The following is a 12,811-nucleotide window of genomic DNA, read 5'->3' on the forward strand; positions in this document are numbered from 1 at the left end:
TTCAGCTGGGATTTTTGACTGCATGTGTCAATTCCTGTGGGAACAGGGCAGGTCAAGGGAGTGTGACCAAGGCTGATCCTAACCTCTTCTGGGGGTCTCGCAATGGTCCTCTGAACTCTCGAGCTGTGAGGGGACAAAGGGAAATGGATTCTGGAGGGAAGTGAATGCTTTGTGGATTGAAGCCTTTGACAGGAAGGAACAAGACCCTCCGACCCGTCAGCTCTCCTGTGACCGATTCCCATCCAATCAAGAGGGACACCACTGCTTACACAGTGTTTCTCTTCTACTAGCTGGTAAATAACCAAGGGATGAGGTGCCTCTCCTATAATAACCATATGTGGGTTAGCTCAGCTGATCCTAAGTTTGTAGAGCTATCAACAAAAGATGTTTTTGACAGATCTGCAGCATTTTTTGTTCATTAATATAAATATATTAAAACAAAGTCTATTAAAACAAAGTTTATGTTCATTAGGCTGTCTAATATGGGGGTGGAATGGGGTTTGGGGATGGAGGATCCAGTGTTTGACTGGCGTCTACAAAGATACAAATCTCCCACCACAAGGTTATAAACCAGCAGGTTGATTTGGAAGCGCTATCTTTTGGAGGGCTCCTGTTGGACTATAACCTGGTGTTGTGATTTTTGAACTTTGACCATAAGCAGCCTCGCTGTCCTGATCAGCGGAAAGTCTTCCTAACATTTGTCCCACCTGCTGTCAGGTGAAAATTATTTTGAGAGATTTTTGAGGATGGGCGCAGGTGAAGGAAAGGGACTCTGCAGAAGCATTCTTGAACCAATTGTGATAGGATTGGTCCTGAGGATTTTATTTTTCTCTCTGGACGGGTTTGCAGAAATATGTTGGTGAATAGTTTTCGCTGTTTTTGGTTTGGATGTGTTTGAGTTGGCCGCACAAATGATTTGATGCAATAACATTCTTTTTGAAAAACACTGTGTCTTTTTCAGGGCCAATAACCTGAGCAGAAGGACAGCCAGCTGGCTAAGAGCTTAATTCCACTGGAGAAGTGTTGAGGCCCCTCCAGTATTCTACTGCACCTTCCCGTTGAGCCAACGTTTCGATGAGTTCCCGGAGCCAAAGCTTCTTCCACCGGACCCCACCAGGTCCCTCTTCCAAACCCCGGCTGGTAACTGGGGGCGTCCTGGGGGGGATCGCTCAAATTACCCCATGTCTCTACCTCTGCAGTGGCAATGCAGCCACAAATCGCAACCTGGTCCTGTCGAAAGGTGTTACCTGCATCATTAATGCGACCATGGAGATCCCCAATGCTAACTGGCCGGAGGTTGAGTATGTCAAAGTGCCTGTCGCTGACCTACCACACGCCCCCATCTCTCTGTATTTTGACAGCATCGCCGATAAAATCCACAGCGTCAGTAAAAAACACGGCTCGGCCTTGGTCCATTGTGTAGCCGGCGTCAGCAGATCAGCCTCACTGTGTATTGCCTACCTGATGAAGTTTCACAAGATCTCCCTTCTCGAGGCTCACAACTGGGTCAAATCTCGTCGCCCCATCATTCGGCCCAACGTGGGCTTCTGGAGGCAGCTGATAGAGTACGAACGGAAACTGTTTGGCAAGAACAGTGTTAAAATGATGCAGTCTCCCATCGGAGTAATCCCTGACATTTATGAAAAGGAAACCAGGAACCTCGCTCCTTTTTGGGGCATTTAACACGGTTTGAGGGACTAATCTGCTACTGCTCTGTTTTCACAAACAAAAAGGATTTAAAGTCTCCCAAAGGATCATAACTCTGATGGAAAATATTAAGGTGTAGACATTGCTAAATCCAATATAAATGGATTGAACGTCAGTTGTTCTGTATCCCACAAGGCCCTCAGATAAACCAGTGATTCAGAATACCGTAAATCCATTAAAAGTCGCTGGGCTTTCTACAGCTTTAATAGTGGAATTAATTTCTTTGTATTTATTTTTAAACATAGATGTATTTCTAAAATTTAATTCTAATTATTTTGTCTTTAATGTTTTTATCACAGTCCTTTCAGTGGGACTCACAGGCAGATATTAACATTTCTCATATTGATGCGGACAGGACCTTGGAATGGAGAGAGTTGTGCTTGGTTTGTGGATAATTTTACAGACTTCAGTGTCTACATCTCTCCACCTCCCTTCTACCTGTAAGCTGCTGCTATGAACTTGGGACGATCACAGTGAAAGTTCATTTTGAACAAGAAGTAAACTGTAGATGTAATGATCCTATTTGCACTGCTGTGTTATTGTTGTGTCATGTGTACTACCTTTCTAGGTCTACCTGAGAGATGAGTTGAAACCAGCAGAGAGAGCGCTTGCCTGTTTTAAATAGTATGGTGTGAGGTCTGAGTATAGTCAGTGAAACATAAATGCGCTGCTGTTTTGCATTGTCATTCTGCGAGAGAATTGAGCCCTATAACAGGGATCTGTGAAAGATTGGTTTGATTTGTGGATCTGTTGCAGTTGAGAGAGATTATTTGCTTATGCAGTGAGTGCTTAGATATTTCACAGTGATGTATGTTTCTCATGGGGTTTTTTAAAATCAATTCCAGGTCTGCACTCTTCCTTAAACCAGCACAGTCTCTGTTAGTGAGCCCAAACTCACTATACCGTAATGTGCACATTCTCTCCTCCCTTTTTACCTGTGAACAACTTTGAATTGTATTTCTGGGCAGCTGTAGATCACTCAGACCAATGTGAGACTTGTAGAAACTTTTGTCTTTTTTTGAGCACATTGTCTAAATGATGTATTGAATGGTCTATGCTTGAGTATCTGCAAAGCTGAACAAGGGTAATCCAGACAGTGTCAAACACTGTAAATGAAATTAAATTTATCTGCAGAACTGCTTGTAATTCCTTGTTTCTTTAATGAAAATTGCAATGTAGGAAGAGCTCTATCAATAACGTACAACTTTAAAAAAAAATAAACTTTTTTTGTATAAATTAGTCTGTTTGTCTATTTTGATCTGTCTTACTGCACAGGGTCTGTTGATCCCACAGATTGTAGCTCGATTCTACAAAAACAATAAACCAATCCTGTCTTCTCCAGCTCTATTGACACCTTTTTGAATAGAGTTTATCTTATGTACGAACAATGGATGATTTGATTATTGAAAGCAAAAGCACATTGCTATTCATTATGCATGTTTATAGAAGTAGTCACCTCCAAGGTTATTCAGTGATAATGTGTTTGGCTGCTGATCTTTGGGCACCTGGTGCTGAGGGGTATGGGCAGAGGTTGGAGGATCTCTGCGTGAGTCTGCTCCTGGCCGTTAGCTTGTCCAGGCAGCGGGCTGTGCAGGGGGATCATTTCAGCTGACTGCCTGACTTTTTCCATGGTTACGTAAGAGTCCAGGTGCCCTTGGAGTGCAAGTACTGTATACTGTGTCCACCAACACACACTCCATGCCTTTTGGGGAGAGGTGAGCACTGGGTAGGGAGGTGGAGTGCTTTATTTCCTCTTCTAATGCTATTTTGATTTTGTCCTTACCCTCCCCTCATGTTTTCTTTGCCCCTCCCAGGGCTCTGCTTATCACTGGTTCCTTGGCCATGTGAGTGTTTTTCTTGGTGGTAGAATATTAATAAAGTTTATTTACACACCTGGTGGTTTTCAGTGGGCCCTGTGCCAACACACACAAGTGCTGGGGAAAATAAGCTCAGTGATAGTGTGATCAAAGTTTCTGTGACACGATAGGCTAACGTGTTCGGCTGTTAACCTCAAGGTTGGTTTGAAGCCACCCCCAGGGCAGAGAACCTCTTTACTTTAAAGGACGCTGGGTAATCCAAGATGGATGACAGGAAAAAGTTGTGGCTGGAAGAGCTGTTTCTCTTTTGGGTAGTTCAGTGGTTAGCACTGATGCCTCACAGCATAGGTTTGATGCTACCCTGAGAGCAACTGTGGAGTTTGCACATTCTCCCTGTGTCTGTGTGGGTTTCCTCCCACAGACCAAAGATATGCAGGTTAGGTGGATTGGCCATGCTAAATTACTGTGTAGTTCCCAGAGATGTGCAGGCTAGATGGATTAGCCATGGGAAATGCAGGGTTACAGGGATAGGGTGGTGGGGGGTAGTCAACATTTCAGATACATCTGGATGGGTTTATGAATAGGAAGGATCTAGAAGGAAATGGGCCAAATGTTGGCAAATGGAACAAGGTCAGATTGGGGTGATTGGTCAGCACGGATGAGTTGGACAGAAGGGTCTGTTTTCATGCTCTAGACATGTTATCCCTTGGATTGATGAATTAGCACCATCAAAATCAACTTTGAAGCTCCTAGAACTTTGCTTTCACATCTTTGTAACTTCTGTTATTATTTTCATTTTCTTTGCGTTTGCAATTGCTCAAGATGTTCAGTGGAGTTGACAAGCAGACTGTTTGGAAGGCGATCGGTGAAAAAACTGGTCAACCTTCAGATTAATGCTGGGAATTGATGTTGTGGGAAGGGAGATGTTAGATGCCCAGTGATGGTAATGGTAAGATGGTTGTAGTTTGGTAGTTCTGATGGACTTCTGAAGGTACCATCACATAAGCTAACTCAAGTCTAAACTCTGCTGCCCATTCGATTTGAAGACTTACACCACTAGAACCTACGAATACAAGTTTGGTCTTTGAAGGAAGAATTCCTGAACATTATAGTTCACTGCCTGATCATAAGGATCTACTGACCCTCTAGTGCAATACCAGGAGTATTGCACAGTTGAAGGGGAGCACAGCTAGCTCTTGAATGATGTTAAACTGTGTGGCCTTCTCTGCTCACTTTGGGTGGATATGAAATACTCTGTTAATTTGGAAAAGACTGGGAGAATTATCCCCACCATCCTGCCTATATGTATCCCTTCAATCAACATCTCAATATCTGGTCACTATAACATAGTGGGAACCTTCTGCATTGTAATAGTGACTACAGCCCTAAATGACATCATTGGCTGGAGAGCTCTCTGAGACATCTTGAAATTGCAAAAGGAGGCCTTTCTTTTTAGGTCATCCCTCAGGAACATTGGGAAGCACTTGACAAAAACTGGTGGTGAATTATGTTTGCCCCCTTGTGCACAGCAAGATCATACCAAGGAACTAGAGGTAAAAATTTTGTTTTGGAATATCCACTTTTTTAACATAGCAAACAAACACCTTCAAAATGGACATCATTTTTTTTTAAAAATCCACACTTTTTTTCTAATGATAGTTAAGGACCTGAAATTTTATTTATTTCTTTTGCCACAGCTACTAACTGACTGGGTTTCCAGAACTTTTCGCTTAGTTCAGTACAAGTTTGACCTTTTTACAAATACAATATGTAGGAGTGTATTGCCTGCGGTCAGGCAGAATACCCAGTTAACTGTAAGTGAAATGATGCAGAGTTTTCTATTCCCACTGTGGGGAACAGAAGGATAATCATTCAAAGTAAAAGCAAAATAACAGGCAGAATGTTAAATACAGCAGATTCCACTCTATTACACCATTTCACTTCTGATCCCATCATCATTTACAGTGTCTTTAATATCTGGTGAATTCTCTTCCACTGCTGATTAATCAAATTTACAGTAACCAATTTAAAGTGGCAGTCTCATAAGTCAAAATGTAATAAGGATCCCCATAGCATTAAACAAGACATAATTCTGATCTGACAGAATGCTGTTTTATTATAATAAATGTCACATCACATTCATCACCAGCCTATTAAATAATAACAATAGTGTCCATAATTATGCCTTTGCTTAAAAGGGAAAATGGTTAAAGAGGAACTTGTTTCAAGCAACCTTTATCTTTATGACCTTAATTGTCAAAAAGGCACATCCTGAGATCAAGTTAATAGATAATTGTTTTTTTTTGCTGATTGAAGGTTGCTGCTGATGTGGGTTGGCAGCAAACTGAAAATCCTTCTGACCAAAGGATTTGTTGAATGAAATGGATTTTTTTAAATATATGAAACTAAAGTTACCATTGTCCCATCGAGCCACTCACTCATGAGAGAGAGAGAGATGACTGGTGGTGGTTTAAACTGGAGAGTCATCACTCCTGGAGGGAGGGGAGAGCTTCAGGAGAATCCTTGATGGTAACTTCAGACAGTGTGGGCATTGAACCCACATTGTTGGCATCACTCTGCATCGCAAACCAGTTGTCCAAGCCAACTGACCTCCACCTTTACACAGTTTTAAACTGCTGTGTTTTTTTTATTGCAGGTGTGAGACACAGTGAAAGACAATGGGTGTATAAATCTTTATTCAATTTCCACTACAAGGAAGAAAGGAAACACCAGCATGGCCAGTGACAAGCAATGCCCTTCCCATCAAAGGGCAATGCTGCGTCATCAAACTGTGAAGGGAAGAGTTGGAGGGGAAATAAAGCACTCCACTCCCTGCAATGCCACTGCTGTGTCTTATATTGCATAGGTTATTACTATTTAATTAGCTGCTTAATGAATATGCCATTTGAGCTAATCTGATACACAATTGTGGGACTTTGAGGAATGATATACAAACTAGGTGTAAAATGCTTATTAAAATGTACAGATTGTGGAATAACTAAGGGCCAAATGTCAAGGTGATACCATCCATTTTTAAAAAGAAGCACAATAGCCCATTATGAGAGGATAGGGTTTATTAGAAAATAGCTGGAAATGCTCCCTCTACTGGAACAGCACAGTAACTACAGGTTATCGCTTGGAATTTAATTACTGGAGTATCTCACCTCATGCGGTGTCCCAATACTATTTGCCACTTCCCAACTGAGTAGCCAGATAAGCAACAGATTGCCACTACTCTGGGTTGCTATTGGAGCATTGAGCAGGGTAAAATTATCCAAACCCATCCTCTCCACTGTGTCTCCTGTTCGAGTATCTTTTCCATCCTTCCCCTCTTGAGTACAGGGGTCCAGGATAATTGGCTCATCTGAAAGCATATTGAAACTTTGGAATTCAACATGACGTGAGTCAGGGGCATTTTGTGCACACAGGTGCACTACCACACTGATACTAATCCAACAGGGAATCCAGTGTAGCCAGGGAAAGATTGATGTTGTGATTCTTGTAAAAGAAGAACATACCTATACTGGGAAAGCATTTATTTATTAGGTATCAGTGCAGCTGCAAGACCAACCACTCACTGAGCCTGGGAAAGAACGAGCAGATACTAATATGAGATTCAAATGGTTTCCAGGCTTTTAAAAATGTGACAAGATGACTGCTTCAGATCTGACAAATCTCCCACAGGCAGTCATTTATTTCTGATGGAAACTTCCCCCCGTCAGAATATAAATCTGGGAACTGTTCGTAGAGTTACATGTGAGCACAATTCTGTTTTCCAGCCACCACTGAGGAATGGTTATCCTTTGGACATAATACAGCAGCACTAATGATGCACACACATATAGTAAACTTGTCATAAATCAGTTTAGATCTGATTAAGAAAGTCTCCATTTCATTTTGAGAATGGGTTGTAATAAAATTTCACCAGAAATGAATTTCAACTTATTTAATTAAAGAGGTACAGACTTTGATTTATTTACCAAGCAGAGTTTAAATACATTGATCATTCACAAAGTTATAGGATACCGGACTGGATGAGTTAAGCTACTTAAATAGAAATGAACTTTAATGAGATTGGAGTGTTTTATATTTTCTGATCCACATCATGACGTCATTAAAACAATGCAGAGAGGAATGTGCTTTAAACACTGTGTCCCTTCAAGCAAGATCATAGCTTACATTCCAGAAGAGGAGCTGGTAAGGAAAAGCCAGGAAACTATGGACTGGTGAACCTGACCTCAGTGGTGGGCAAGTTGTTGGAGGGAATCCTGAGGTACAGCATTTACACGTGTTTGGCAAGGCAAGGACTGATTGGGGATAGTCAGCATAGCTTTGTGCATCAGAAATCACATCTCATGAACTTGATTGAATTTTCTGAAGTAGTAACAAAGAGGATGGAGGAGGGCAGAGCAGTAGAAGTAGAAAGTGAGGACTGTAGATGCTGGAGATCAGAGTAGAGTGTGTGGTGCTGGACAAGCACAGCAGGTCAGGCAGCATCAGAGGAGTAGGAGAATTGACAATTTACAAGGATGTTGCCAGGGTTGGAGGATTTGAGCTATAGGGAGAGGTTGAATCAGCTGGGGCTGTTTTCCCTGGAGCGTTGGGAGGCTGAGGGGTGACACTATAGAGATTTATAAAATCGTGATGGGCATGAATGGGATAAATAGACAAGGCTTTTCCCTGGAGTGGGGGAGTCCAGGACTAGAGGGCATAGGTTTAGGGTGAGAGGGGCAAGATAGAAAAGGACTTAAGGGACAAGGTTTTCACACAGTGTGGGGTATGTATGGAATGAGCTGCCAGAGGAAATGGTGGAGGCTGGTACAATTGCAGAATTTAAAATGCATCTATATGGATAGATGAATAGGAAGGGTTTAGATGGATAGGGCCAAGTGCTAGCAAATGGGACTAGATTAGGTTAGGATATCTGGTCAGCATGGACAAGTTGGACGGAAGGGTCTGTTTCCATGTTGTACATCTCTATGACTAAGAAGTGCACTAACATTGAATACAAAACAGACAGAAAGAGTGCAGTGCTGAATTAGCAAAGGGAAGGGCAGTATTGAAGGTCAGAGGCAAAAGTTACAGAAAATAAAAAAATCACAGACCCACATAACTCCAAAGCTTTAATGGTTGTTTTGCAAAGTCACATTGTTACTGGAAGTAAACAGGAAGACTGGAAAAGTACTGTTACTACTCCAGAAATCACCAAGATAACACTCACTGTTTGTCCCGGGATGAAATGTTCATTCAGATTCACACCCTGTTTCCAGCATTGCTCAATGGCTCAGTAAGCACCACGCTCTGTTCTCACTCACACTGCACCTGTACTGATTAATGTAATGGAAACTTTGACAAATTAGTGGGAGTTGGCCACTTAAATCTTTAACCCATCAATCATGTTTATGGAAGACTAGAAAAAAATGCTCCTGTACCAGTACTTATGGAAATGTGAAGGATGCACAGGAGGAGGAATGAGGACCGTACAATTCCAATATCCGCTGTTCTCAGTTACTGTGAAACTTATGTCCGACTGGATTAATATTCAATGATAAATAGGTTTTGAAGGTGCCTGCACCAAACGGGTACGGGTGGCGACTTTCCGGAGGATAGCAAATGTCTTTCGAATTTGGGGATAAGAGGCGATCTGCGCAATTGTCACAGTTTATTTAAACGAAGAACAAATTTCACATCTGCAATCGCTCCTCAGTATAAGAGCAATATGGGTCAAAGTATGCCCTGCCTCAACACTTGGAGATGAATGGGAAATGTGAAAAGTAAGCGAAAAACTGAACACAGCCTTCGAGGTGTGTTCTCTGCAATGCAATGAAGTATAGCATCTTTCATTTTATATATATTTTTTAAATTCCCCTGCACCTGTCTCCAACACGCTTCCTCGATGTGGACCCCTCCCTCTGGCCTTTCACCTGCACTCAACCTGTTCATCGAGAACTGTTGGCGTCAGTTGCCTTAATTTCTCTGCTTGTTACCGATTCAAGCCTTGCTCCCTCCGACTGACTACACTCCATGCCCTCAGATCCAACTCTAATGTTGTCATCAAGCCTTCCAACAAGGGCGGTGCTGTTGTTAACATCGCACAGGCGATGTTTCACCAGCTCTCAGACACCTCCTCCTATCTCCCTCGGACCATGACCCGCCATCCAATAGCAGTCTGTACAGTGTCCACAATGGTCGCTAATCTCATTTCATCTGGTGATCTCTCCCTCATAGCCCTCCAACCCTATAGATCCCGTTTCTATATCATTCCCAAAATCCTCAAACAGGACTGCTGACTCTGCTATCTCTCCACAGATGCTGCCAGACCTGCTGAGTTTCTCCAGCTATTTGTTTTTGATCCTTACTTTAAAAATTTAATCTTGTAATAAAAGATTACATTTTATTAGCTTGCTTAATCATTGTACCTGCATACTCACTGTTTTGACCCATGCGCTAGATGCCTCTGCACCTCAGAGTTATGCAGTCATTTTCTCGTTTGTATCCTTGTCATATCATCTTCATAAAATACTTATCTACATATCATCACCCACCCAGTCACCTTGAATATGTATTAATGATTGCAAAATAATTTATAATTAATAATCTTGCCCTTTCTCCCAATACCTTTACAATATCAATAAAACAAATATGATAAAAAAAACTTAGTTTTTATTAAAGCAGTTACTGATTTATTTGCTACTGCTACACAAAGTTGGAATTCAAATGCTGAAGGTCGAAAAAAACACCTTATCCTTTTCTGAGATTCTTACTCAGCACAATTTACTTTTTGCAGTAAACCTTATTTAAAAGCTCCTCTTTCACACAATGCATCAAGTTTCCAAATACACTCACCCCAGACTCAGCCTCCCTCACACGGAATTATTTGAATTACAGGGATTTAATCTGAAAACTAGTAATCTTCAACCTTTTGAGGAGATTCTGCAAAAATGTTTGAGAACACATTTGTGCCTTTCTTTCAAAACAAGTGCACTGGGCTTGAAACGTGTTTGAATTGGAAAGTTGAACAGGGTTTAACATTTTGAAAAACTGCAGAAGTCCCATTATGGCCACAGACACTGATAAACACAGTAGGTAGGGAATTGGAATGCATTCATGCAATAAGACTGAAAGGGGAAAGTAAGTAGCGAACTTGTAGCACTTAAACCCACAAAGTTCACCAGCAGACTGACAGGAATAGGTCCACAGTTATTCAAAACGTGGCTACATGTTCATCTCCTTTGGGTAAAAAAATGAATAATTGGTACGCCTTGAACTGTTGCAGTCCCTTTCTTCTCTGTGTTGCTGCTCCAATTGCCTACCAGTTTACTGCTTTTTACTAAGTCCATAAAATTCAAACAGGGTAAAGAAATTATAGATTTACTGCATTATTAACACCACTCCTCCCAGGATACTTAGAGCTAAGAATCAACACTCTGGGTTTTACTGAATATTGCCTGTGCATACATGTATATTCAATCCCATTTACTGGCACAACAAATCCAGCAGATATGAACCCAAGTGTGCACCATTGTTGCTCTGTACAGTACAGATGTCAGCCATTTTACAAGCACTCATCAGTTTCTTTTACAGACAGCTACTCAGTGTCTCTATGGATAGTCAGGTTTAAAAAAATTAATGGCCTCCATAAAAATGTTCCCATAAAAATGTCTACAGCTTGTTCTAGGGGCATGATTCTTGCTTTGGGCCTTTAATTCACAGTATTTGAGAAGTTATGGGTTTGGATCAAAAAATAATATTTCAGTCCAGCCTCCTTGTGCTTGCCTCCTCTTGTGATGCAAGTGGTAGTGTTCCTCCTTCTGGGTCGGGGATCTAGGTTCAAGTCCAACTTGAGCTAAGGTGAAATGTAACAAGGTTTGCTACTTCACTCATGTCAAAAGCAGATAAAAACCCAACTCTGAACAATTGTTTCAACAGAAAGCTGAGCCTTTTACTGTGCATTGAACAGTGAAAACCAGAGCCTGTTTACAAAGGGAGAAGTAGGAGGGAGAAGTGTAGAAAGCATTAGTAATAGTGAGCCAAAAAGGAGTGGGAGGGATGGGTGGGATGTTCTTCAGAAAGAGAGAGTCATAGAGATGTACAGCACGGAAACAGCCCCTTCAGTCCAAATCATCCATGGCAACCAGATATCCTAACCTAATCTAGTTCCATTTGCCACCACTTGGCCCATATCCCTCTAAACCCTTCCTATTCATATACCCATCCAGATGCATTTTAAATTCTGCAATTGTACCAGCCGCCACCACTTCCTCTGGCAGCTCATTCCATACAGACACCACACTCTGCATGAAAACGTTGCCCCTTAGGTCCCTTTTATATCTTTCCCCTCTCACCCTAAACCTATGCCCTCTAGTTCTGGATTCCCCCACTCCAGGGAAAAGACTTTGTCCACTTATCCTATCCATGCCCATGATTTTATAAACTTCTAGAAGATCACCCCTCAGCCTCCAATGCTCCAGGGAAAACAGCCCCAGCCTGTTCAGCCTCTCCCTGTAGCTCAGATCCTCCAAACCTGACAACATTCTTGCAAATCTTTTCTGAACCCTTTCAAGTTTCACAACACCCTTTCAATAGGAGGGAGACCAGAACTGCACACAACATTCCAAAAGTGCTCTAACCAACGTCCTGTAGAAAAGGACAAATGCCAGAGGTAGTTTCTTTACTCAGTAGTAGGGTTTGGTACGGCCTGCAATAGTAGGACATTTGTCAACTTTAAGGGCATTTAAATAGTCATTGGATAAACACATGGATGAAAACAGAATAGTGTAGTTTAGATGGGCTTCAGATTTGTTTCACAGATCGGTGCAACTTCAGGGGCCAAAGAGCCTGTACTGTGCTGTAATGTCCTATGTTTAAATGTTTACAGTATATATACACGTGTGTATCCTATCAACATTTTCTTTTAAAAAGTCCCCATCATAATCCATGAGATGATCAGTTGTTTAATGCTTTAGGCAGCAGCAATGACTGGACTCACAGCCTACCTTATTTCATTTTGATCAGTTTTTCGTTCAAGTGCATCTAATTCAAACAGGCACAATTTCCTGATTAGCCCCAAATGCACTAATTGGCATCACAGGTCAAGAATGTGCAGGTTCAGGGAGCAGGATTGGTTCACAATTAATCCAGTTCTGTCGGGCTGGTAGAAGTGACCTTACCCTCTTCAGGCAATTATTTCAAACGGCGCATGTCAGGGTCTAGCGGTGGCAATAGCTCACCTTACTAAACCTTTTGTTTTTGCTCTGCTGTTTTGAATTGGAAAGAAAAAAGGGTGG

The 12,811-nt window shown here is 41.7% G+C and overlaps 1 protein-coding gene across 1 annotated transcript in view; it reads left to right on the forward strand.

Moving 5' to 3' along the window:
* The window catches only part of dusp14 (dual specificity phosphatase 14), a 35,798-nt gene extending 32,855 nt beyond the window's left edge, over nucleotides 1-2,943 (forward strand). Inside the window, exon 2 of the mRNA XM_072589783.1 lies at nucleotides 962-2,943. Within this exon, the coding sequence (XP_072445884.1) occupies nucleotides 1,075-1,683 (609 nt within the window). The 5' untranslated portion in view covers nucleotides 962-1,074 and the 3' untranslated portion in view covers nucleotides 1,684-2,943. The remainder of the gene's footprint in view (nucleotides 1-961) is intronic.
* Nucleotides 2,944-12,811: the final 9,868 nt, after the last annotated feature.

Source organism: Chiloscyllium punctatum, chromosome 19, assembly GCF_047496795.1.
Source record: "Chiloscyllium punctatum isolate Juve2018m chromosome 19, sChiPun1.3, whole genome shotgun sequence".
NCBI classification, from domain to species: Eukaryota; Metazoa; Chordata; class Chondrichthyes; order Orectolobiformes; family Hemiscylliidae; genus Chiloscyllium; species Chiloscyllium punctatum.